The sequence below is a fragment of the Miniopterus natalensis genome, chromosome 15, assembly GCF_054644295.1.
Source record: "Miniopterus natalensis isolate mMinNat1 chromosome 15, mMinNat1.hap1, whole genome shotgun sequence".
Lineage (NCBI taxonomy): Eukaryota > Metazoa > Chordata > Mammalia > Chiroptera > Miniopteridae > Miniopterus > Miniopterus natalensis.
Window position 1 is genome coordinate 38,081,860 of NC_142095.1, and position 26,316 is coordinate 38,108,175.

General features: G+C 44.1%; 1 protein-coding gene across 1 annotated transcript in view; it reads left to right on the forward strand.

Moving 5' to 3' along the window:
* CACNA2D3 (calcium voltage-gated channel auxiliary subunit alpha2delta 3) overlaps window positions 1–26,316 on the forward strand; it is a 556,479-nt gene that overhangs the window by 322,302 nt on the left and 207,861 nt on the right. Inside the window, exon 12 of the mRNA XM_087825134.1 lies at window positions 9,935–9,952. Within this exon, the coding sequence (XP_087681260.1) occupies window positions 9,935–9,952 (18 nt within the window). The remainder of the gene's footprint in view (window positions 1–9,934; window positions 9,953–26,316) is intronic.

Genomic DNA, 26,316 nt, shown 5'->3' on the forward strand with positions numbered 1-26,316 from the left:
AGCTTCTTAGGTGGGGCTCTGGTGTAAGTTAAAGCTGGCTTCCAGGTGTATCAGGTCTATAGCCTTTTGGGAAGGGCTCCAGTATGGGCCAATGCTGGCCGGCACTTGTTCTGGGCTTGGGGCAGCTTTGTAAAAGCTATATTGTGAACCAAGGAAGACTGCTTCTTATGCTTGGCTTGGGACTGCTTGGAAAAGGCCATGGTGTGAGCTGAGACTGTCTGATGCTCATGTTGAGCTTAGTGCCACTTGAGAAAGCCAGTGATGAGAGCCAAGGCCTGTCGCTATGTGTGGTGGGTCTGGAGCTACTTGGAAGAGGCTCCAGTCAGTGCAAGTGGGTTGAATGCGGCTGCATCTCAGAGGATTGGTAGGGCACGGTGAATGGTGTTAGCCAGATTAATGGAGGAGGACAAATTTAGTGCCTGCCCATACTGGGCCAACCAAGTGGAATGAGAGCACAGCAAAAGAAACAATGGCGCCAGCTAATGCTTCTGTCCATAGAGAGTGTTTCCACTGATTCCCCCCCCCCCCCAGCCGAAGGTTTTTTATGCCTCCTTTCATGGGGAGGGTGGAACCTATTCATCTACTTTGGAGGGTTTCAAGTTCTTTGGCTTACCCTCTCCCCTGGTAAGGTCTTCCTTGGAGGACCTTTGGTCATTGCTGATTTTTCTGTTTCTCTGAGTCTACAACATGCCATATGTGCTCTTTGCTTTTATATATCAAGACCCATGTCACTCCCAGGTGGCTGCAGGTCCAGGTTGTGGGAGGCCAAAAGAAAGTATCAGTACCTTCCTCTGTTGCACCCCTGTTGGTACTTCTCTTTTTACCTCGCTTTCCTCCCCCAACCTCCTCAGTAAAATGTCTCCTTATATGTCCCTGAGTTGGCTCCAAGTTCATAGTCTCAGAGGAATTACATGACATGCATAAATTATGAAACATTTTTGCAAATTAAGTTTTAATTAAAACCAGAAGCCTAGAGCATCCAACTGGAAGTAGTCACAATGTTGAAAAGTGACACTGGTAGGGTGGGAGTTCAGGAGAAGGTCTGAATGGTTTTGCATCCTGTCCAGATATTTCCAAAATGAATCCTGCAGAAAAGAACTTCCTTTTCTATCAGATTCTCCTTAATCTACACTCATCCCTGGACTGCCATGTGGACCAATGTGGTTTCCAAGCAGGAAATACAAACGCATCACGGTGGTTGTATCTGGACTTCGCCAAATTTCCTTTGATTCTACCAACCTATAATCTCCCAGGGAACAAGCAGGACCATGGGGTCCCCAACATTCCCAGAACTCCAGATAATTTTTCAGCAAGATGACCACCCAAAGTAAGGATGAATAATGACAATTTAAATTGGAAACTTATTTTTCCAATACAATGCAGAGTTCAAGCCTGATGAGAAATGACTTCTTATTGTGAGAATATTCAGATCATTATAATGAGCAAAATGTCTGGGGTTTTCCCCCAGCCAATAGTCCTTAGCTGTATGTAATGTGAGAATTGTTCTGGTCTGCCCATTAATAATCCACATTTTCTAGCGTCTCCCCAAAATGTCTACCATCAAGTGAGTAATTTATGCAGCCTTGCCTTTCATCTAGGCACGGCTCAACTGCTGCAACAGAAACACAAGCTTTTTTCATCTGAAGCTAAGTTTGAAAAATCTGACCTTTAGTTATCAGTCCACTTCTTTTCTACTAAATAACGTGAGGTTGATAGTCTACAGTGGGCCCTGCTGCAGAGCAAGCTCTTTGGCTGTTCAGGAATTTTGAATTGGAGTATTTTCTCTCTGTGTAACTTATTTGGACCACGGAAAGGGCCCATCCAAATCATCTATTTTTTAAAATTACTGGAATAATTTAAAAAATGATAATATATATTGTTGACTCAGGGGTGGTGAGATGAATATTAGAAAGAGAATCCTGGACAGGGTGTAAATTAAAACAACTTTTCTTGAAAGTATTTGGACTAAAATATAGAATTAATTCAACTTCTTGAAAAGTTGAGAATGTATACAACAATTTGACTACAAGGATGTTTATACTTCAAGGATGTTTACTGCAGTGTCGTTCATGTAAGTGACAAGGCAAATACAACTTGGATAGCTAATAAAAAGGAATTCAATAAGTAATTTATTATATATATAAATAATTAAATACTGTGCAGTCATTTAACATGATGTTACCTGACATCAACAATTTATATTAGCATCAGAGGTGGCTTTAAATGGTCTTCTTTTGCCTATCTTTTATATCTAATTTTCTACAAGGAATATGCATTGCTTGTGAGATTTTTTTTTTTTTTTTTTAAAGGAACACTTTAAAAAGTCTGTGTGTTGCAAAGAAGGGTCTTTCTGTCCACATTTTTTGTTGTTGTTGCTTTAAAACATACTGTTGGGAAAATAAGTTAAAGTTCCATCTATACCCCAAACTAGATGTTGAGAAATCACTCATAAATTGTCTATGGCAGTGATTTTTAACTTTTTCATCTCATGGCACACAAACTAATTACTAAAATTCTGTGGCACACCAAAAAATACATTGTATTTTTTGCCGATCTGACAAAAGAAAAAAAAAAAGTATAATTTTGATTCATTCACACCGGGCAGCTATTGTTACGTTGGCTGTTGTCATTTATTTATTTGACAGTCTCAGGGAAAAGAAGTCAGTGCCCCTGACTACACAGTCAGGTGTTGCATGTGTTAAACATTTTTGTGGCGCGCTGGCTGAAAATCTCTGGTGTGTGGTCAGGTAAGACAACACCCAAACTGATAAAAGCAGGACAGCTTGAAAAGCATAGATACCATGCTGCCCATGAGTCTTTCTAACAAGGTTCGAAGAACTTACAGGATATGAAGCCAGCGTTTGAATGGGACTTGAATAATTTCAAAGTGGAAAAGTCAGGTGTACTTGTTTTCTTTTACTGACCTTGGTTTCATCCCCACCTTGCACTGTGCAAGGTTGTCTGTCTCCGCCACTGCTTCCATTCTTTCCTCCGTCATCGGCACCAGCACGACAAGCGATTAATGGAAGCCGTGAGACTTGGACAGTCGCCTCAGTGAGGGATTGTAGAATGAGCAGCGGGGTGCCCTCATTTAAGGAGGAAGAGAAGGAACTGGAGTAAGGAAAGTAGACTGATACTCACGTGAAGCCCAAGGGAGAAAAGAGGTCCTCGGGGAAAGAGAATGATGCAGGGACATCCTTTGTCTCCTGACTTACCTAATACTATCCTAAAGACCAAAATAGCTTCCCGACTTTTGAGAAATGATGCCTTGTATATATTTAAGGAAATCTCACACATTACCTTGGGAATCTTTTGAGGAAATTACTCTGGAGTAATTTTGAAGCTGAGCAAACAGTACAGAAATATTTTGATGAACTCCTTGATTTGTACAAGACAAAATGTAGTCGGAAGCAGCCGTGGCGTGTACGTAGAGATGGCCAACTGCAAAGCGCCTATGGGAACCATGAGAAACTCGGTGGATTCGGGATGCCCTCAAGGCTTGCACTAAGCTGGAAGCGAGTAGAAGTTCAGCCCCATAGATGGACCTGGGGCTCAAATGACATCATTGGCATTGAATTCTAGCCATTGCACTGGTCTGCCTTCCATGGTATTGGCCTTGCGCTCAGGTGCTTGTTGGTGCTCTGTCCCCAGCAGTGCACAATGTCGTTGAGAGAGGAAAGGGAAGAGGGGAGGAAGGGAGAGTGGGATGTAACTTTTGGCTCCTCCTGTGGAAGTCCTTATAGGTTAGGTTAAGTCATAGGTTCAGTCTGAGCTGATTGCTGTGGCCAGGGAAGAGTGATGAGTTGATTGGCGAAGGTCTGGGCACTGGCCTTATTATGGGGCTTGGAGCAAGACCTTACCCAGGGCATGGGTAAGACTAAGAAAGAAAGGGGCTGATGACGAAAGCAAAGAGACACACAGCCACTGTGACAGCCACTGCTTAATGCAGCTTGTTCAGTCTTTGTCACTGATTCGCATAGGGCACTGTGAAGAAGGGATGGCCCGTGGAGGGGGATTGTGATCCCAGTCCAGTGGCTCATCTGTGGACCATGAAGTATTTGGTTGTTAGTATAAACTTTCACATACCGTAGGTTGGGATGAACCCCGAGAACTCTAGAGGTTACAGGTCAGGGGGTAGAAACAGCAGTCACTACATGCCAGTAGCTTTAGTCGATTTTCAACATGTATTAGTTTCATTTAATCCTCACATCAAGTCCATGAAATGGTGTTACTCCTGCTGTCTTACAGGTGAGGGATCCAGAGCTCAGAGATATGTTGTCGCCCATGTCCTCACAGCCTGCAAGTGGGAGAGGTGGGATTTGAAGCCTGGCCTACAAAACTCCAAGGCCTCTCTCCTTCCTTCATCTCTTCTTTCCTGCTTTCTTTCCTTTTTTTCCCTTTTCTGTTTCCTCACCTCCACCCCTTCCACAAGTATGTACTAAATTCTTACCAAGGGCCAGATACAGTCCACGTCTAGTTCCTGGTGATAAAACAATGAATAAGACAGATATGGCCCCTGGATGGCTCTTAAGTTCATAGGTGGGGAGGTAAAAATTAGTAAATAAGAAGATTACAAGATGCAATAAATGCTAAGACAGCGATAAACAAGACGATGTCATAGAAAGATGCCTGGGGTTGGTATAGGGCCTCTTGTCAGGGGAGGTGCCATCGGGGCTGCAGTCGGACAGATGGGTAGGAATCAGTGAGGTGGGGGTTGTGGGAGGTGTCAGAGAATTCACACGGTCAGGGGACAGAGCATTAGCCAATCAGAGAAAGACACACCAAGGCTTTGAGGCAATCAAGCGAGGCTTGGACAACAGGGCTGGAAAAGTACCCGGCTTATACTGTTAGATCATTCTGGATGCAGTAAAGAGAAAGGACCGGGCCGGGGGAGGAATGAAAGTGAGGAGACAGGTGGGCATCAATGGTGGCTTGCCGTAGGGTGACGGGAGTGGATGGGTGTGGGATGGAGCCTACACCACCAAATCTCAGCTCATCGGAGGCCTTCCCTTCCTCGGAGTAGTTTATGGAGTTTGAGCCAATTAACAGAACTTCCTCTGATGTATAGAAAAGTAGGGATTTTATCCACATTGCTTAATGAAGAAGAATGGAAGATTATAAATGCAAACATGCACACACAAAAAACAAAAAACGAACACAAAGAACCTTTGCAGCAAGCAGGGATGTATTGCTCATTCATAAGGCCTGAGGCAAAGGGCCAGTTTTACAAATGGAATAAACATATGTAGGCCAGGCTTTTTTTGTTCTACACAGTTGGCAAGAAAATACTTTGTTTCCCATTTGGTCTTTACATATTTTATAGTGAAATGTGTTGTTTTGATCAATATATCTAATTGGAGTTTATTTTTGAAAAAGAGTCCACTCAATTCTGGAACTTGGTTGAGCAAAAGAGCAATGTGTGTCTCCTCAGTTTTCCCCATGGCTCCGTGTATAACTCTGAGATAGAAACAAAGTGCATGGGGAAAGTTAAGAAAAAACAAACACTCCCTCCCCTCGGTGGAAGCTCTGGCTCTTTTTGAGACACCTTTATTTAGCGTCAGGGACTCAGTGCACTCCCATCTCCTCTCACCCCCAGCCCCTCACGGCTCCTCTCCGGGCCCACTTCAGCACGCTAGCTGGATTCTCGGTCCTCCATCTAGACCCTCCCATAAAGGGTGGTGCAGGATTACTCACTGCACCTTTATCACAGGGGAGGTGCCCAGATGGAATGGCCTGAGAGGTCCCCAAACCCTTCGGGAGCAGAGGCTGGTGCTAGCACCCTTGGTCAGCATGAGAAGCAGCATCTTGATCCTGATAGTTAAGGCAGAGGAAGGCTGCAGAGAGCCTTGACTTTGACCCTTAGCTCAAGCACTTCCTGGCTGGGTGAACTTATTCTTAGCCATTCTAAATACAGCTGACCATTGAGTAGTGCAGGGGTCCTGAGTGTCAACCCCAAACCCCTCACCACTACAGTCAAAAATCTGCATGGAACTTTTGATTCTCCTAATAGCCTCCTGTGGACCAGAGCCTTATTGTTAACATAAACAAGTATGTGTATGTTATATGTATTATATATTATATTTTTACAATAAAGTCAGCTAGAGAGAAGAAAATGTCATTAAGAAAATCATAGGGGGAAAAACCCATTTAAAAATTTATTAAAAAACACGAATAAGCGGACCCATGCAGTTCAACCCATTATTGTTCAGAGGTCAAATGCATTATCCATTTCATCATCTGTAAACTGAGGAGGGTGCTGGTATTTAACCCAGAGGTCCGCTGTGAGTACCAACCTTGCTCTGGATAGTATAGCACTTAGCCAAATACCTGGTCCATTGAGAATGTTCCCTGAAGAGTGGCCGTGACTGTCACCTCCACCTCCCTCACTGTCCTCTTCTTCATTCTTTCTTGAATGACACATTCTCAGTCTTTCCATGTTCGGATATGAAGTGCCGCATGAATGCATCCTGCACCCAACTTTTCTGTAGGCATGTGCAGCGCACAGAATACCACAGCCTCTTTCTTTTGTTTACCCTTCCTTTTAAAAAGGGCCTGGAGGATGTGCACAGCTGGGTATAAAAGCACCCAATCTGGGGGCATTTGGCTTGGAAGGAACTTGCAATTGTCTGTGCAGACCTTTCTGTAGCAGGTGAGGGAACAGACCCAGGGAGGTGAAACTTGGTGGGCAGTGCCTGACAAGGTGGCCTTGAAGAAGAAAAGGCCTTTGTGGAAGAGAAGTGGCCTCCCCTCCGGCCACAGGATGATGGGAAGTGCGCAGGCTGGCTTTGTGCACGTCCGTGGGTCAGTGAGACAATCTGCACACATACAGAAGCCTGTGCCAGGCATAGGGGAGAGAGATATATCCTCTGGCAGAGAGATATATTTCTCTCCTGAAAGCCATCTGCTTGGGTTATCAACATGGTGTGTGGGGGTGGGGTGAGATGTGGCCTCAAGGCGGTTACCTCGATTACTTTTCTCTGGCATCCACCCTAGGTGTACCCTAGTAATAACGTACCTTCTTTAACAAGGTGAGCACCAGTCACAGTCAGGTACAGCTTAGAGAACTTCATGGAGACTTATATGCAGGGCAGATGCCCTCCTCATGCCGTCCTGGAGCTTGTGACCTTGTGGGAGAGAGACATTAAACCAATAAATTACATGAAAATCAGAGATGTGCTCAGAACAACAAAGAAAAAGTGCAATAAGACTTTATAGACCATCGTGTCTGGAAATATGTTTTGCTAGTCCTTAGTTTTTAGCCCACAACAGACATTGCTAATTGGTTATTACATTTTTTCTAACAAAACTCAGACATAACTTCAGAATCCTTCTCAACGTGGCCCTCCAGACGGCCATTACTAATCAGTCAGACTTGGCCCTCAAGGCAAAGCCTACCGGCCATCCGGGACCTGGCCCATTCCCAACCCTGCCTCCACCATTCCTTTTTCAGACAGCACCTTGGCCAAAGACTGGAAGGCATGTGCCTCAAGGGCTCCAGCCAGAGGCCAAGGTAGACCCAATGTCCAACGGCTTTGCCCCCAGCTGGGGGCTCTGCATACCCCTTGGAAATGTGGAGGGAGTGGTGTGTCCTTCAGAGAGCAGACTCCTAAGCAGTGGCATCTGGGCTGCCAGTGACCCGGCCTAAATTTGCCCTGTGCTACTCGGAGGCTCCTCCTCAGAGGTCTCACCTGTTCAGGGCACTGCAAGCTGTGATTTATGTTATTTAAAAGCTCCGATAGGAAAGTTGCTCTTTGTTCTCATGAGTTATTTCTCGAGGGAAATATATGTCTTGTGGCAAGTCTGAGGGCAGCCTTAAACTGAGGACATCGCCACAGAGGCCTAGTCTCTCGTTTGCCTTCCCAGGGTCCTTCTCATGTGCTCAAACGGGTGAGTCCCAAAGTGGTGTTTTCTGCTCCACTAAGAGAAAACTTCCAGGAAGAGAGCGAGGGAGAGGGCCACTGTCCTGTCTGAGAGGCTTGTCAAGGCTGGCAGTTTGTCGAGGACTTAACTTTGGTATTTATTTTATAGTTCATCAAACATTTATAATTCTCACGGCCCCCCCGCATTTCATATGACATAGCTGTGATTCAAGGCAAATGCTTTCCTAAGGAAACACACATTTATCATTCCCTTAGTGTTCGCGTCCCTGAGGTTTCTTTTCCGTTGTGTGAAAAGATGTTTAATATTTAAGAGGCCTCTCTTTAAGTGATTCCTCATTTTCGACTCCACTTCTCACCTCTTGGTGCGTTTCTCCCCGACGTCTTGAGAAGAGGGGAGGAGCTCGCGAACCCCCCATTTGAACAGCCACAGCCCCAACTGGAAGGAAGGAATCCGAAAGCCATGCCTGTATTCCTGCCTTCTTAAGCTGGGACACCCTTCAGGATAAAGCTGCTCAGAAAACGAGTGTTGGAGAGGTCGAGGTCTGCACTTCATAGAGATTCTTCAGACCATTCTGGAGCAGTCTGTTGAGCTCAGAGACATCTTGTCGGTCCGGCTTTATCCCTTCTGCCCTTTGTTGGGCTCCATAGACAGGGTCAGGGCCGTAGGGCGGGTTCAAGAAAGCCCTGGTCTTAGGGCACAGTTAGAGAGGGCATTCTTCCCAGGGTAAAAGAATGGGGAAGGAAGACGACTCATTGGGGACCCTAAGATGTCTGGTTCAGTTGTCTCGCATCTTCTGGTATTTCTGATATTAGGAACTCTAGAGACAGGAAGTCTCCAGTCACAATTTTCCAGTGTTTGTGGCCTTTACTGATGTATGAGTTGAGTTGAATTTGTGTGTTTTAAAGTCAGGCAACCCAGCTTTGCAACTTATTATCTATGGGACATGGTATGATTACTTAACTTCTCATTTCCATTTTATTTGTCATCTGTAAAATAGGGTTAATGAGGGTACCTAGTATTGGGTTGCTATGATTCCTGTTGATAATACAAATAAAGGGCTTAACACAGTGCCTGCTGACAAGCTCACAGTCAATTAATGTTAATCTCTAAGATGAGAAGTATGTCTTGAAAATGAGCTCCTAGATTTGGTATTTATACACAGATAATATTAATTCCACTCCAGATTAGGAAAATGCTTTTGAAAACATTGCGTGCTATAATGGCAGTCACAAATACTGTGGCATTAAACCATAGCCTAATCGTCTCAAAGTAGAAAAACAGACAAATACATCTTGTAAATGTTCATCTCGTTGCACATGTCTGTAACTTCAGTTCTGTGCCTGTGCCATCGGGAATGCTATTATGCCTGATATTATGGATCGACTGACTGCCTTTTTGTTGTTCTTAGAATATCAGCTTTATTTCAAATGCACAAATTCTTGTGCATGCTTCCTTAACCACCAATAAAGGGAACAGTTAACATGCCACAAAGCAAGGAAAATGGACTTTAAAAGCATAACCTACTTCTAATGGTCTTACCTTTATGTACAGCAGGGTTTCTCAACTTTGGTACAATTGGCATATGGGCCAGATTATTCTGAGCCTTGGTCTCTAACCACTAGAAATTAATAGCTCTTGCCCCCTCCCCTCAATCCCAACCTCAAGTGTGTCCAGAAAGCCCCTCTCCAGTCCTCCAGTGGGAACTGTTGGCCACAGGAAGAAGGAATTGGGTCTCGGAAATGTGTGTTTTGGGCTACTGGACAGAACCTCAGGTCCAGCTTTGCAGGGAGGTTACCAAACTGCCTGGGCATGGTGATTCCCAACACTCACGCTCACAGATTATCTGTGGATACTACAGATTCAGACAGCAGATGAAATCATCAGCACTGAAGCTTTATTTTGGGAAATGACTTGGCTTTAGTTTTATTTTCCTCTTTTTCTCCCAATTATGGTCTTTTCATTTGCCAATGCAGCTGAACAAAGTTTTGCAGTTAACCTTAACTTCATATATAATGATTGCTTTTTTCTTTGTGTTTTCCCCTTATTTTTTCAGCTCCCTCAGGCACAAAAGGTAAACTCTTTTCCATCATATTCCAGTCATCCCCAGAACTCACGAGTTGTGCATGTCATCATGGTCTTGTGCGCTCAGCACTGTTCATGACCAGTGAAATGGTTTTCCTCTTACAACTTCAGAAGCCTGGAGTTGGACAGGAGCAGAAAGGCCAACAGAGTCAGCTGTCCACTGTTTCCCTGACAAGTTAGTCCCCCCAAAGAACCTTATAGTGGCCAGTGGTTTGGGGGCAAATCTATACCCAGCCATTTCTCTAAGAATTCTGAAATCATAGGTCAAGGGTAAGTTTGGCACAATCCTTCAAACATATCCTTTCAGATCTTCCCTGGGGTACTTTCCTAGAGAGACAGATGACGTGAATAATTAGTAAGGCCCAGTGACCAAGTTTAAATTCTAGGCTCTGAAGCCAAATCTCTGAAAACTCCCCTTGGGTTTTACTAATTGCAAAACCTACAGCCCCTTCTCTTGTCTCGTCACCCATACCACTCAGAGAGCGTTAGAGCCGAGTTCTTGCCAATGGCCAGACCCTTTCACTGGTCTTCATTGTCTGTCTGAGATGATCTGGATCCACCATCTAGAGTGTTCTCTGTCCAGAAAGATTCCATGTGGTTGCAGTGTTGGCTTTGCTGTGTTGTCCCCATGGCATGTCATTGTATCCTAAGGACAGTTATGGCAGAAAACATGTCACGTGATGCCTGCTGCCTTGTTCTTGTGTATTTCACAAACATAAGCAAGATTTCAAGGAGACAGTGAATTCTGGGGGCAAGAGAACGGATGGTTTTGTTGCAGAACTTGAGGTAGGGCACCACTCTGAATTTTCAGCAGTACCTCCCCGACTCTCCAGTTTGGAGCAGAGATAATTTGGTTTCTCCTCGTTGAGAGAGATAGCACAACTGCTCTACAAAAGACAGTCTGTTCAGACCATATGGACAACCAGAGGCCTCGAAATCATTACACAATTACTCAACTATATTTGAGTATTTAAACAAGGCGAGACACGCTTGTGTGTGACTTGGCTTGTGGTAATGTTTGATTACACTTCAGTGCCATCACAAAAGGACTGAACACTTCATTAAAAGTTAAAGTATTCGAGGAGAGCAACAGCTTCCAGGATAAATATATGGTCAGAATTCCAGATTATCTGGAAGGCTCAGCATCTTTGATAGGTCACGCTTTCTTAATTGCCCACATTTGAAATTTCTTTGTAAAGAGACTTAAAGAATTCAGTGCCTAAAAATGGACTGGCCCCAAGTTACTGGCATTTGTTCATCAAATTTCCACTGATCCATCTACAAAAGGATTCTGTTGTAGAAGATTCCTCACGAATTTGAGGTGCCATCAGCCATGGAAGTTTAAAACAAAGTTCAAAACAAATCAGCACAGACTGTGGTAAGAACAAATGTTGCTGGGACATGTGATTCTTCAACAGCACTTAGCCCACTGAACTCTTTCCTTCTGTCATCATGTGTTGACTCATATCACATGCCCTGCAAAGGGAAGCACTTTATTGTGATCATAGAAAGTTCAGAATCAAGGATGATTCCCCAGTGGCTTCCCTGTCTCCAAAAAGTATTTGGCCACCCAAGGGCCTTGTTCTACAGCCCTACACAACAAGAAGTAGCTCTGCCTCCCATTCCTCACCATGGCTACAAATTGTCTTCTCTCTATTAAAATAATATTAAAAAATATTAAGAGGCCTGTATGAAATGGTTCCAGAACTCTTTGGGGTAAAACTCTTTGAGCAGTTCAGCTCTTTGGAGGAGATTGAATATAAATGTTTGGATATCTGGGCTGGAAGGTGAGGGAAGTTGAAGAGAGGCCCACTGCAGATGGAAGGCATCCTCCTTCAGGGCCGTCAGTCTCAACAGGTCCTGTGTGAGCATGGACCTGTCCCTCACACCCTTCCTTGCTCTCCCCAGTGTTACCTCACTGACACTTGCAGAACCCTTTACTGGAAAGATAAGGTTCTTAAAAGGATCAGTTTCCCTCAAATAGGTTGTCTTGTACTTGACCAGCAAAGGAATATGGTGGGCTCCATTCCCACCGTCATCCATCTGTGACCATGAGCAAGTACCTTAACCTCCCTTAGCCTAGAATTCTGGTTTATTTAACAGGAATGAGAGACTGACTTTGCCGTTTTGTTGTGAGAGTTATTTCTCTCACCTGTGCCTAGCGCAGAGCCTGGCATATACTGGACACTCATAAAATTTAGCATTCCTGTGACCATTTGCTTGTCCTGGCCCCTGATGCGCTAGAGCAGGTCAAGAGAACAGTCTTATGTGATGTGGAGGTCTGGGACCTCTGCCATGTTCTGTGGTTCTGACTCAAGCCTAATGAGTAATCAGGAGATGAGAAAAGAGGCCAGAAGGCATGTGGTACTCCTCCTATTTCATTAGAAACTCTGTGTATCACCTGACTGCTCCTTTTAAATGAGTCAGAAAGACATGCAGATTGGGCTTGACATCCCAACAAAGCAAAGGCTTCAAGAGACAATTGTTTGGAGAGATTTCTTCCCAAAGTTTTTGACATTACCCATAGATTTCACCCATCCGTGGACATGATTATAATGAGCCCCTTCCAAACCCACGAGTTTGTTGTTCTGGGGTAAAGGGAGCTATCTCCAGCTGTTCCGTCTTTGGCCTGCTTCTCACATGAGGTCATGAGTGCATACATTGGACCATATGGTGTCTGCATTTGTGCTGTCTTTGTATCATCTGCAACTGTTTTCTCTATAAATATTTTAAATAGTTATGTCTCTATAGACATGCTTATTTTAATCTCTCCGCTGATCTACAACTAAAAATGTCCTATTTGGATGTCCCTCTTACGGGTAGCAATCATTAATGAATGTTGTCTATAAGTTATGGTTTTCATGATTCTAATATTTTGGGGGTCTTCCTAGCCCATTATGACTATTTTCTAGAACAATAATTTGCAAAAATGGTTTTGTTTTGCCTTTTCCTGTAATTCTGAAGCGCCTATAAGATCATTTCTATGCTATGAATTTTAATCCTTTGCATAACCTCAATGTTGATACACCTGATCAATGTTAAATATTTTTCACCAAATATGTAGGTAGCATCCTGAAGTCTTAGTTAAAAACCATGTAGCAATACTGACCCGATGCCTTCAGGCCATCACAAGTCTGTCCTTTTTGGTGGAAACTGAACCACTTTCTCCAGTGTATTGATTGTCCTTGAATTCAGTAACGAAGAAACATCCATATGTGAGAAAGATTTGCCTTTTTTTCTTTACATGGTATTCCTTGACTTCAACAAAAATATCTGGGAGATCTCATTTTATTATAATAACATAGCAGAATTACCCAAAGCCATTGCAGATGCATATTCAATAATCATACGTGGCCAAAAAAGTTCCATTTTTCAAGCTGCCTATCCATTCGAGTAGGTTCTGTCTGTAGGAACTAAACATCAGTTGTTCGCTGTGTGGTTAACTTAATCACTGTAGAGCGGGGCCCTCAGTACTGAAAGGCAAAAGGACCATTGGCTGTTTATGTGGGTTAACCTTCCACACACCGGCACCCCCTCGCCCTCATTTTCTGCGGCTGTCACGGGCGGTCGGAGTTTGTCAGACAGCCTGCTGGAGGTTTCGAAGGTGCTGTGTGTCTCGCCGGCTCTGTGCTAGTTAACATCAGCCTGAGAACGCTGCGCAGGCAGAGCATTCTTCTCAAAACCAGAGTTAAAGAGAACCACACCTCTGACCCTGTTTGGAGCAGCAGCCCCTGCATCCAGGGCCTCGCAGTGTGGCCGAGGATCCTGCTTAATAGCCCGGCTGCCTGCTTTGTTTCCTGTTAGGAACAGCTTCCCTGCCTTCTGGAACAACCACAGCAGGGCTCCAGATCTGTTGTTCTGCGCCCGCTGTGATATCCTGTGCTGCTTCCCTGGTAGGGGACTCGGGAGTGCATAAATTAGCTTCATAAATGGAAGTCGACTTTTAGTTTTGCTCTCGGGCTGGAACTGTTTTATGAATTTCCACCCCTCAGTGCAGATGCGATCCGGAATCCATTTCTTTGTTTCCATGCTTATAGTAAATCTAGAGGAGTAACTGGAAGCATGCGTTTATCTAAAGCTTTCTTCCCTTTTCTCTCTCCTCCTCTCCTTGCCTTGTTCTTTAGGTGCAAACTTATACAAGCCGACTTTGGCCTGCTCTTATCTCAGTGTAATCAGAGTTCAGCCACTGCGAGGCGTTATTTATCATTCTTCGCCTCATTGAACTCCTGTACTTTGAGATGTTGAATGAACCCTCATTGAAAATAGAACATTGAAAGTTTGCAAAGCTGCTGTTCTCCTAGAACCGTGGGCCTAGTGATTTTAGTGTTTCATTGCAGCTCTAGGACCAGCTCAATCGATGTAGATGAAGTGTAAGACTGAGGTGATAACTGTTTACATTTGGTTCTGGTTTAGGGCTCATTGGTTTTTAACCTTTACTCGTTTTGAGTGTAAACTGTAATATCTTGTTTCCAGAACCCCATTTCCCGCCTGATCGTGTACTGTTTTATAGGGACATATACAGGCATGTTTTTTAATTTTTTTAATCCTTACCCCAGGATATTTTTTCCATTGCTTTCCAGAGAGAGTGGAAGGGAGGGAGGGAAGGGGGAAGAGAGAAAGAGAAACATCCTGGTGAGTGAGACACATCGATTGGTCGCCTCCCACAAGAGCCCCTCCCAGGCCAGAGATCAAGCCTGCAACCGAAGTATGTGCCCTTGACCAGGAACCGAACCAGAGACCATTCGGTCCTCAGGATAAGCTCAGCAAATAGCGCAATTTAAAATGTCACATCCTCCCTCTCTCTCTTCCTCTCTCTCCCCCAAGCCCCTCCCTTCCACTCTCTCTAAAAGTCAATGGAAAAAATATCCTCACTTCTTGGGTGAGTATTAAAAATAAAAAGCAATGGAATCTTAAACATTGTTTTCATGACGATTGTTCTTACATCTCAAAATAAATATATACATCTTTCTTCCTTTTATAAGGGAAGGAAGGCAGAGGATTGACAGAAGTTATTTCAGAAAGTCCAAACGACTTATGTGACATTGAATGTCAGCATGTCCATGTTAAGTCTGAGGGAAGTCTTGAGGAAGACAACACAGGTCGCCCCATGTCTTGATTTCCTTCCTTCTAGATGACCCAAAGTTGATCTTGAACTCAGACTTGGATTGCCAAAGTTGATCTTGAACTCAGACTTGGATTGCCATTATAGGGTTTCCTCTGTATTTATCGATAGATGTGGGACTCCTGTACCCATCACATGCCATACTAGATGCCTTTCCAGAAAAAGTAGTCCATGCATCTGTTCTTTATTGGTCAAGACCCTGGAAGACAGCATCATCGAAAGGACAACTGCATGGGGTACCTCAATGAAGTAAAGAATTACACAACCCAGAACATTAATCCTAACACTAATGCAAATGTAGTAATGAAATCAGAAAAAACATTTCATCATTATATTTACATTAGTTCAGGAGAGACAACACATAATGAAGAACACCATTCCAGCACAGAACTAATCAGTCAATACAATTCAACGACTAATTTGAAAATCAAATCTATGTCAAAATGTAAATCTAAGTCAAGTCATGTCAAATCAATGTCAAACCACCGGCAGTGATTTTCATCTGAGGTGGTAGGTGCTCACAGGAGGGTGTTTTCTGTGTGGCAGATGGAGTAGGTAAACCCCGTGAGTGGCTCAAGGAAAAGCCGACATGTGCACTGCGCACTCAGGCTTAGCCTCTCCTTTCTTTACTTGTATTTTGGCATAATTTGTTGGATACAAACAATTTTAATTTTTGTCGGCAGAATTTGTCTACCTGTATTGACTCTGCACATTAAAATCGGAAACTTGGTCATTGTAATGAAGCAGCTGCCTTTTCAGTTTTTCTTACTTAACTCATGCACATGTTTCTCGGTCTGGTCCAGTGCCTGATCCTTTTTTCAGTCACGCTATTTGCTGCTTAGATCCCCAGTTAATGGATATTTGTTCATTACAAATGCAGCAAACGTAGCCCAGTTCCATGAGGACTGGACGGATGGCTCCATGTGAGCTTCCAGGCGTCTCATGCCAAAGGATTCAACTGAAACTTTACCCTCTGGGGTAAATTGGAGCAGTTGCACAATCGTGCATAGCAACACTACTAAGTTCAAAAACAGAAAGTTAGATGTTTATCCCTTCACATTAACTAGAAGGATTTTGAAAAAACCCAACCTAGTTTCACGAGGTGGAAAAATGTCAGGCAAAGGACTAATGCCATGCTATGGATTTTCTTTTTCCAGAAATGACTCACTAAATTAAACCGCTTGCTGAATCATGAGCCCTGCGTGCTTGGATTGGACCCATCCATGTTTGCCCAGGGCTGGGACACATGAGATGACTCGGAGGCTGGGTGCTTCTGAAGCATCTATCCCTCCCTCCACGACCCTTTCCCTCCCTAATAATTTCCTTCCCAATGTGCATCCTTCCCAGCTTCCCTTAATATTGGCAATTACAATTACCACCCCTCCTCACATGCTTTCGAAGGCATATTGTTTAAGCACTAAAGCCATGATGTTCTATCATGGGATAAAGGAGAAATCTTTTTCTATATTCTTTATGCAATCCAAATGGAGAGATGGATGAAGTTATAATTAGGTCGAGCACTAGGTAGATTTTGAAGAAGCTGGTGAACTTCTCTCCCCAAGCCTAGAATGTTCCGTATGAGATTAATTGCATTTGACGGGTGTGCCAGGCACTCTACTAGGGTGTTTTACATCTACTTAACACTCCCAAGAACTCTGGAGATATTCCTATTTTCGGGATGGTTTGCATGGGTGACTTTTTCAGCATACTTCAAGCTCAAAACATGACATTTGTCATACCCCTAGACTGGAAGCTTAGGGCAGCGTGATTAGGATGAGGGCTCTAGCATCAGATGGGTCAGCACTCTAATCCCTACCCTGCTGCCTTCTGCGACCAGGAGCAAGGTACCTTCCCCTTTTATCTTTGATTTCTTTACCTGTAAGATGCTCATAGACACTTTGCAAGATCTGTGTCAGGGTTAAATAAGGCTATTTAAATATAAAACGTTTAAAGCAATGTCTGGTTCTAGCAAGCTGTGTTTGGAAATGGATATGGATAGGTGGATGAATGGAAGGATGGATGGATGGATGGATGGATGGATGGATGGATGGATGGATGGATGGATGGATGGATAGATGGATGGATGAAAGGATGGGGAAATGAAAGGGACTCCGGTGTGAACAGCCTGCTCTGAGATGTTAATGCAGGTTACGTGCTTCTGCAGCTCACCCACCTTTCTGCGCTGCTCCCCAAAGAAGTCACAGTGTTCAACTAAGCTGTTAGATACAGGCCTTTCCTTTTAGCTCTGTGACATGAGCTGACATCATGAACCTCCTGCCCTATTGGTGTCAGCATGTGGGCACCAGTTTCCCGGAACCTACACGAAGATATGAAGTTGGGGGGCTAGCAGGGGCCACACACCTGAAAGCGAGAGCACTAGCCTTAGAGTCTCGGCCGAATGCTGGTTCCAGTGCCCTGCGGCTCCTCTTCCTCCCTGGGCCTCACTTAGAAGTAAAAGGATGGGATTGGAATAAATTCCTTCCAAGATTACCTGCTGAGCGCTTCTGATGCCCCAGCTCCATGCTGCACGCTGCGGTAAAAAGAGGAAGCGCCCCGGCTTCTGCCCCTGGAGTTCGCAGGCTCCCCCGAATCCCCAGCTGTCCCAGCCACAGTGCTCAGCGACTTTGCTGCATTAACGGTTTGGACAGACTTGGTCCTAGATGGTATCTTAGGTTGTAGAGTCAATATGATTATCTTTGTAGTGAGGTTTGAGAACATCTGGTTCCCATTTCCACTTCGTTAGGGAAGGTTTTATGGAGGAAGCGGCATTTCAGGGGGTCTTTAAACGAGGGGAAGGCTTTGTCTCAGGCCTGAAGCTCCGACACTTGGCTGGGTTTTCAGGCATCTATCGGAGAGGTGGCTACACCACGTTTGTGAAAACAGAAATATTTGGCCATGATGGGGGGGGGGGGGGTCAGTTATGTGTCGTAGCTCATCATGAATACTGGCCAAAACCTAATGCCCCAGGATAATTCTTGTTTTCATTATTCCAGAGAATTCTTGAAATAAGCATGTTCTACCCTAATAAACAAACAAAGCAGTTTCCTGAGACAGCTTTCAGATGTGTCCACCTGTAATACTGTCCTGCCCAGGGCTTCCTTTCTGTGTCCCTGGTCAAAGACAGCATCCTCTCTATCTAAATGTTTACTCATAAACATACTCCCCTGTTTAATGACTTACGTCTTAGAAACAGCGGGCGGGGGAAGGAAGCAGCGTAAACATTTTCCTGAACAATAACTTTATTAGAAGAAAGTTACTTTGAGTTTCTCATACGGATGTTCCAACATATCCAGCGTTATCCACAGTGCTGTCTTCAGGCTGTTAAAAGGAGAGAGCAAACAAAGTCAACAATTTAGTTCATGCAAGATGCAGTTAAAGTTCGAAGAGGGAAACCTGTTTATTTTTGTATTTAGACAACTTAAACTCTGGTGAATCATAAGAATGCAGGATCTCCAAGTCTCAGGTGCAGGCATTAGTGATTCAGTAAAATGCCTTGGCTAAAAGCAAGATGGCCTTTAGAAACCACCCTCCGGGACTAAGTGACGACACTTTGCCAAGGCAGCCACATGGGAAGCAGGGGGCTGTGGCACTTATAAGTTTCACTTATTCTAATGTTCATTCTTAGGCTCCACTGCTGCTTTGCTCATGCCGTGTATTACTTAGGATTCAGGCATCTTGCAAAAATGTTGAAAAATGCCAGTGCAAAATGAGAATCTAAATAATGGTGGTTGTTCATAATTTGTCTAGATTGTAAAAGAGAAACAGTTCATCTGAGTAGTGTTATAAAAGACAGACAATTCATAGTGCTTACATTGAAAGAACTAGCTCTTCAATTAAAAATAATAATGCCCTTGCCCTAGCTGGTTTGGCTTAGTATTTAGAGCCTCGGCCTGCAAACTGAAGGGTCCCAGGTTCGATTCCGGCCTAGGGCAGGTACCTTGGTTGCAGGCTTGGGGCACCTGCTGGAAGCAACCAGTGGCTGTGTCTCTGTCACATTGATGTCTGTCTGCCTCTCCCCCTTCCACTCTCTCTGAAAAGCAATGGAAAAAATATCCTAAGGTGAGGGTTAAAAATAAAATTAAAAAATAATAGTAATGGCTTTTTTTTTCTAAACCTCTTGATATAAAGAACATCCAAGACACTGATAATCATATGTGATATGTTTAACCAAGAATACAAAACTTTATTCTGATAACATTTTCCTGTGAAAGTGCTATAGTTGTTCATTTAAAGGACTATTTTGATCTTTATGCAAAAAGGGATTTTTAAAAAAGAATTATCATCATTATTATTAATTTTTAAGCATTAAAATTCATTGCATGCATATGCTATTGGGTGGTTTTATTTATAAAATGCTTTCTGTAGGTGAGAGTTTATAGGATTTTCTTGTTATTAAAAACGTCAATCGTACAGAAAAGATAAATATAAAACAATCAGAGATACACACAGTTTAGAAATCATTTGGTTTTATTATAGAAAGAAGCTATTCTTTCTTTCCCTTCTAGTTTCAGAATGGTTTCTTAGGCTAATGAGTAAATTAATTTTTACATATACATACATGTGTAAAGCCTCTCATTTAAAAATGACCACTATTGGAATAGCCAGCAAATTTCAGGATTATCATTAGCAGCTGAGAGTAAAATTCACAGTCAGATGATGTTAACATTAGCCAAGTGGACAATGTTGATGATACTGTGCTCCCTTCTCACCTGTAAAATGCACCAATAGGATTTTGTTTCCAGGCTTCAGTGGGTCTCACCTGTGTTCTTCTCTGGAGAGTGTCTGTTTCTCCACCAGGGTATGTCTCCAGAGCAAAGGTCCTTGTGCATATACCCAATACGAAAAGTTAGGACAGGTCATGGAGTATCTTACTCGATTTTTCCCCCTGACATCTCTTTTCAGTATTGAGGATAAGGGCTGTTGTGATGGAGGGAGGGGTGGGAGATTTGGGGGAGGGGAAGCATTGAAAGGGGTAGGTACAGAGGACTTTCTTGGTCTGGGAATAGGAGGAAAGGCCCAGGGAATTTGTGTGTGTGTGTGTGGAGGGTTTCTACATAGCCACATATTCTGTTCATGTCCCCTTTTCCAGATCTGTGCATCCCTGCTGTTCTCCCTGATGCTCCCACCAACTAAGTTGTATGGTGTCATTCCCATGATTTTCTATTATAGGCTCTCCCCTTGCCATGGAGTATGAAACCTGGAGGACATGGGTGCCATCTCTTTCCATCCTGTTCCATTGCCCCTCGGCACGTGATACCCAGATCATGGCCTTTGGGGGCTCCCAGGTCATTGGTAAACTTAAGCTCACAGAGAGAGGAAAGGAGAGATGCCAAGAAGTTGACTTCTCTTCCATTCAAGCTGCATTTGAGAAAATACAAAACAAACAGAAAAAGAATCTCCCCTTTACAGCACTCCCGTGTCACATTCTCAGGTCCTGCTCACCTGAAAGAAGCAGTGGAATTCCTTTCTAAACCTTTCATCTGCTATTGAGAGATGTACACACCTGCATTTTTCCCTCATAGTGCTGTCATTTTCCTATCAATACAAAGGTTATTGGCAGAACTAAGAGCTGATACAGCCTATCTTTATTTCCAGTGGAGAGCTCCTAAGTGACATTGGCTGCCATTTAAATACATTTTTATTGCTAAGGCAGTTCTCTGGAAATAGCTTATCTCCCAGGACCCTGTGCCTGCAATTCCCCCTCCTGCCACTAGGCCGCAGTGTCTTCATGGAGTGCAAGTTGGTGTTCACCTCGGGTTAGGAGGACGCACCAGAAACACAGCTGTGTACTCACAAGCTACATGTATACGTATTTAAAATATGTATGTATTACATTATACATTTATACAATGTACTCTGTTAAAATAGTCAATACATTGATCAATTTTAATAAGAAAAGGAAAACTTTATACATTTATACAATGTACTCTGTTAAAATAGTCAATACATTGATCAATTTTAATAAGAAAAGGAAAACTTAGAAACATAAGAGGAGACAAGTAGAGAGGAAATGTGATACTTGAGGCGAGTTACTGAGTTGGCCTTTGTTCTTGGCTTAGAGCCAGTCCCTCCCTGAGCTGAGTTCCCCATTTGTGCGCAGCCTTGTCTTTGAGCCCAAGCCTCCAGGGCTAAGCAGGTTTGGCAGAGGCTTTGCCGAAAACCACCTGGCAGCCCTTAACTCGCTCAGATGCCTTCTCCGGGCCTGGCATCCAGCTTGCCTCCTTTCTCTGGGGCTTGGCACTCACCCGCCGGAGCCTCCAGATGCAGGACAAGAAGAGGGTTCTGCCACTGGCCCTGGCAAGCTCCCTCCCGGGGGAGATGTAAAGAAGGCACCGTAACAGGTTGTAGCCACAACTGGCCCAGTCTAAAGGGCCTGCGGGGCGCTGGTGATGCCTGCAGCCCGTCTCCCTTTCTTCCCTCTTTCCCTGCGCGTCTTACATCTCTGTCCCGGTTCAGCCCTAAGCAGACTAGTTCTCTGACTTCTCCATCAGGCTCATTTTTTAGAGCAGGCAAAATTCTATCTATTATGATGGTTTTACACAAAATCCTAATGACATTAGTTTTGTATACCATCATAAAAATTCGTTATTTCTCCAAATGACTGTCTATTGCCATTCAGTATTTGGGTTCTTTGGGGGTACCTAAATTTCCTGCCTGTGGGGAGTGCACACAACCACTCATCTTTGAATGTTGGGGCCATTTTCCCTTTGGTCTTTCTGGCCTCAGAAGTGTCTCCCGGGGCGGGGGGGGGGGGGTTGTACATGGCACTTGGGACCACCTCCATGGGTATCTAGAGCTACCCGGGTCTTTTATGGCCAATATTGGCACTTGCACAAGTCAGGACTCCTCTATCACCAGTCACAAACCCAACCCATGCTCATTTGGGCAAAACCAAAAAAACCTACTGCCTTAAATGACCCAATAAGGGGAAAAGCATGGGTAGAGCTGACCTTGGGAATGAAGGCATCCAGGGACTGGTGCCCTCTCTCTCCCTTTTCTACTCTCTCACCCTCTCTGCCTCTCCCTCTCCTTCTCCCCTGTCACTCACACACACACACACACACACACACACCCCACTCACCTCTCCTCCTCTCTCTGAAGTGACTTTATTTTCTCAGTTGCTGCTCTGCGGGGAGGGGACATGGCTGTCAGACTTACATTCTTATAACCGTCCACAAAGGACAATAGAGAGTTTTTCCTATTAGCTCAGGTGGGAAAACAGAAAAAAAACCAGGTAGCCTATCTTGAATCTTGTGCCTAATAATAAACCAATCAGTGTGGCCTGGGGAGGATGTGTACGTGTGTGCATGTGTGTGCATACGTGTGTGCATGGGGCTCTGGTTGGCTCAGATGCCTAGCCACGTGCAGGATGGGAGAGTTTAGCTGCCAAGAGAACCTTGTGGGTGGAGGGGTGAAGAGGATTTCCCTAAAGGAAGGGGATGGTATTTACAAAAGACAGAAAGAAAGGTGCTGGGAGATTTTTTAAAAATGTCTTCATGCGTTGTTTCATTCACAGATATTCTTAAGTATACAACAACTGGAAGAAAATGCAGTCAGCAGGGAACTTAGTCCTGATGTTGATAAACTGGCTTTCAGGAGCATTCTGAATCTGTCACTTAACTCCTGACAGATACTAGTAAGTGCCAGACATTTCTACTTTAGTGCAGGCCAGTCCTTAGGAAGATAGCTCCCTGGCTCATGCAGTGAGAGCCAGTGTGCCCGCCCGGGCCAGCTCCTCTCCTTCTGCCTCATTAGCCTTCATCACCCATGGTGGACTTGGGGTTCCCTGAGGATAAGACCTGTGTCTCATTCCCAGTTGACTTCCAGCACATGGCATGAGACTGGGCACATAGCTGATGCTCAAGGAATGTCTATCAAGGGAATCAATGAATAATAATAACTGGGCTGGCAGCAAAACTGATAGACCACGACTGTGGTGCTGTTATCCTATCTGGGGCCACACCCGAAGCTGTCTACATTGCTGACGAGTGTCATCCATGGGAAACAAATCAAGCATGAGGAGTAGAGGCCTGGCACCACAGCCCGTGTCTCGCACATGAATCCAAATGCATATTCGTACGATCCACAGGCATGATTAACTTGGGAAGTTAGCAGGAAGCAGTCAATCTGTTGAGCAAGTTTGTGTTTTATAAACCAGGTGTTCGGTATTATTATTCATCATTTCCTTTGATACTAGAACAGTCCTCATTATGAAGCATAGGAAATGAAGGATATGGAATAATATACACATATTATACAGCAGAGTGCCACAACCAAGCATTTTGGAGGCCTGTTCAAAGCCTGGGCAAGTGTAATTGAATGGCAGTTCATTTTAGGATTCCCACTTGGACTTGAGTTAATGGGCTTTTGCCGAGATGGACCATGGTGACCCCCCTCTCCCATTCCTACCCTTTGGAAAATGAATGTTGACTCTACGTCTGCGTTTTTCTTGGAAGCCACATGTATGAATCATAAGCAGCTCTTGCCTCAGCAGCTGCTACAGGTTAAGGGGCCAGAGAAAAGCAGGGACCCCCTAGCGTCTGGGGACAGAGCATGTCTGGCTGTGGTTGGCTGCATAACTTCTGCTTGGTGGTCTGGAAAAAAACTCTTGCCACTGGCTGCTATTTCCTATGGCAGGAGTACTGAATGCCTTTCGATCATAAAATATTTACAGTGCAAATTAACTTTCAAATTGATGTTTCTGCTCCATGAAATGTTTAAGATTCACAAAACCCAGACCTGTGGAGACTGGGAAGGAGCTGGAGGGTCCAGAAAAGCATCTTCATGTCACGCGAGTGATATTTCAGGTGTCCAGCCAGCCTCGTGGCCATACTGATGAGCTTGTACATCGGGAAGGTCCAGGGTAGGGCCCTAGCCAATCCAGTTCCAGTCTGGGCCAGAACTGCCCCTAGGAGCGGAGTAGGTGAGCTCATAGCATCTTGGCTAGACTGAGCTCACTGCATTTCCTCTGTTTACCTGCGGCTGGTTACAAATGAGGGGTTTCAGTACAGATGAAATATTATGGGGATTTCATTTTAGGTAATGATGATGCAGTAATTACATTTGGAATTAGCCCCTGAGTGGAGTTGACACTATATTCTGGCTTAATATTTGGAAGTTAGGTTCACATGATCTAGTGTTTGCACCAGGACAAGGACCAGTGATTTAGAATTGATTTTACTGGTTGAAGGGGAAGAAAAGCTTCATTTCTCATTATTGTCAATGGTATGTTTTGATTTCGTTCATGATATGTGTTGGCCTTGCTTGAAATTTTGACTTGAGTTGCCCGGGGTTATGTATCAGCTCAAATCAGCTTTCTTTACAGCATTAAGAATTACTTAAGGAGTCGGGATGTGGGGAGATTTCTGATTCTGAGAGGGATGTTCACTGCGGGTCAGTTCTGCCTTTGAAAATGGCCTTGCACGCCCTCAATGGCAGCCATACTATATTTTAAGTACTTTTAGCAAAAGGTTGGAACTGGTTTTCACAAACTGTTTGACGTGGTTCCTGGCAATAATAACTGTCAACATTATCTCATAGTTCATTTTATTTAGTCATTAATTTTATGATAAAGTTGTTTACTTATAATATGCAAATTAGGCTGCCCCCAAGACTAGACTACATGATTATCATGTGTACTAGTAAGAGTTCTCCAGAGAAACAGAAGCACAGGAGATGTAGACGTATGTTGTTCTATATCTTTTCGGTATGTATTTGGAGAGGGGGAGGGATTTGTTTTAAGGAATTGCCTTGCCCAACTGTGGGGCTGACACTTCTGAAATCTGTAGGGCAGGTTGTCAGGCTGGGACTCCAGGAACAGTTGGTGTCGCAGTCTTGGGGCTGAAGGCAGCCTGGAAGCAGAATTCCTTCTTCCTTCAGAGATCTGTTTTTCTCTTAAGACTGTGAACTGATTGAAGAAGACATACCCACATTATGGAGGGTAATCTGCTTGTCAAAGTCTACTGATTTAAATGTTAATCGCATCTAAAAATTGTTCACAGCCACACCTAGATTGGTGTTTGCTCAAACAACTCGGCACCATGGCCTAGCCAAGTTAATACATAAAATTAACCACCTTGTGTATTATGGGGGGAATAAAGACCCATCTTGATATGAATGTAAAACTAATAAAAACATTCCCCTCTCCATTCCTGTTAGGAGTTTTTCCCAGACACAAGCTTCTCTTTAGTTATCATGATTATTGATGATGGAAAGGATTGCTCTATAACAGTGCTTCTCTTCTCGAGTGATAATATGCATACTAATTATTACAATAAAGGTTCAGATTTGGAGGGTCTGGGGTGGGGCTTGGGATTATGCATTTCTAACGCACTCCGATGCTACTTTCCGTGTACCACAGTATGATTAGTGGGGATCGACAGCTTGAAGAATCTATTGGAAGGACAGGATGGGTGGAAGGTGGGCTGAGTTTAATGACCTTTTCTCAGGAGGACAGCCAATCTATGGGGACCTCAGTCCATGGGGGCCTCTAGATTTTAAGATATTCTTTTTATAATGCCTCTTCCCTAGAAGACTGGGAAGCCTTACCTGATTTTGCTATGGAATTAAAGCTATGGAGAGGTGCCCATACATCAGAAAACTCTCTAGACTGAAGGTAGTGGAGTCTCCTTCACAAATCGTCTCGGTGGAGGCTTGAATGGGCTATGAAGCCAGGAAGTTTCCTCCTCCTACCGGACTTGCCATGCCAATTTTGGTTCCTATCAGCAGTGCCACATACCTTGATCTCATTTTGGACTCTGCTACTTACTAGCCTTGTGGGCTAGGAGGCAGGGGAAAGAACTGGCATCCTTTCAAGCACCTTCATATGCCAGGTACCATGCTGGGCTGTTTCACATTTTATCTGCATGGCAACAATACTCTAGAATAATTGGCATTATTTTATCTGAGGACATGGAGGCTTAGCTAATGCAGTTAATAAAGATTCAAGCTAAGAATTACAACCAGGTTTGTCTTGGCCTAAAGCCTACTGTGGTCCAGGACTCTGTTTCCCCATTTGTTATTGGGGGCAGAGTAGGGGTTCCCATCTGGTTCCCAACACTTTGTGAGAAGTAGATGTGCGGGCGGGTCTCAGTGCATTTGTGTGCAAGTCAGAGGGCCACAGAGTGTGTTCCGTGCCACCTTTCAAGGGCTGTTGTTTCAGGAGAAATGTTTAGCTTCTTAGCAGTGATTTTAGGGATCAGATGATCAAGCTATCTTCTGTTTTTGTTTTG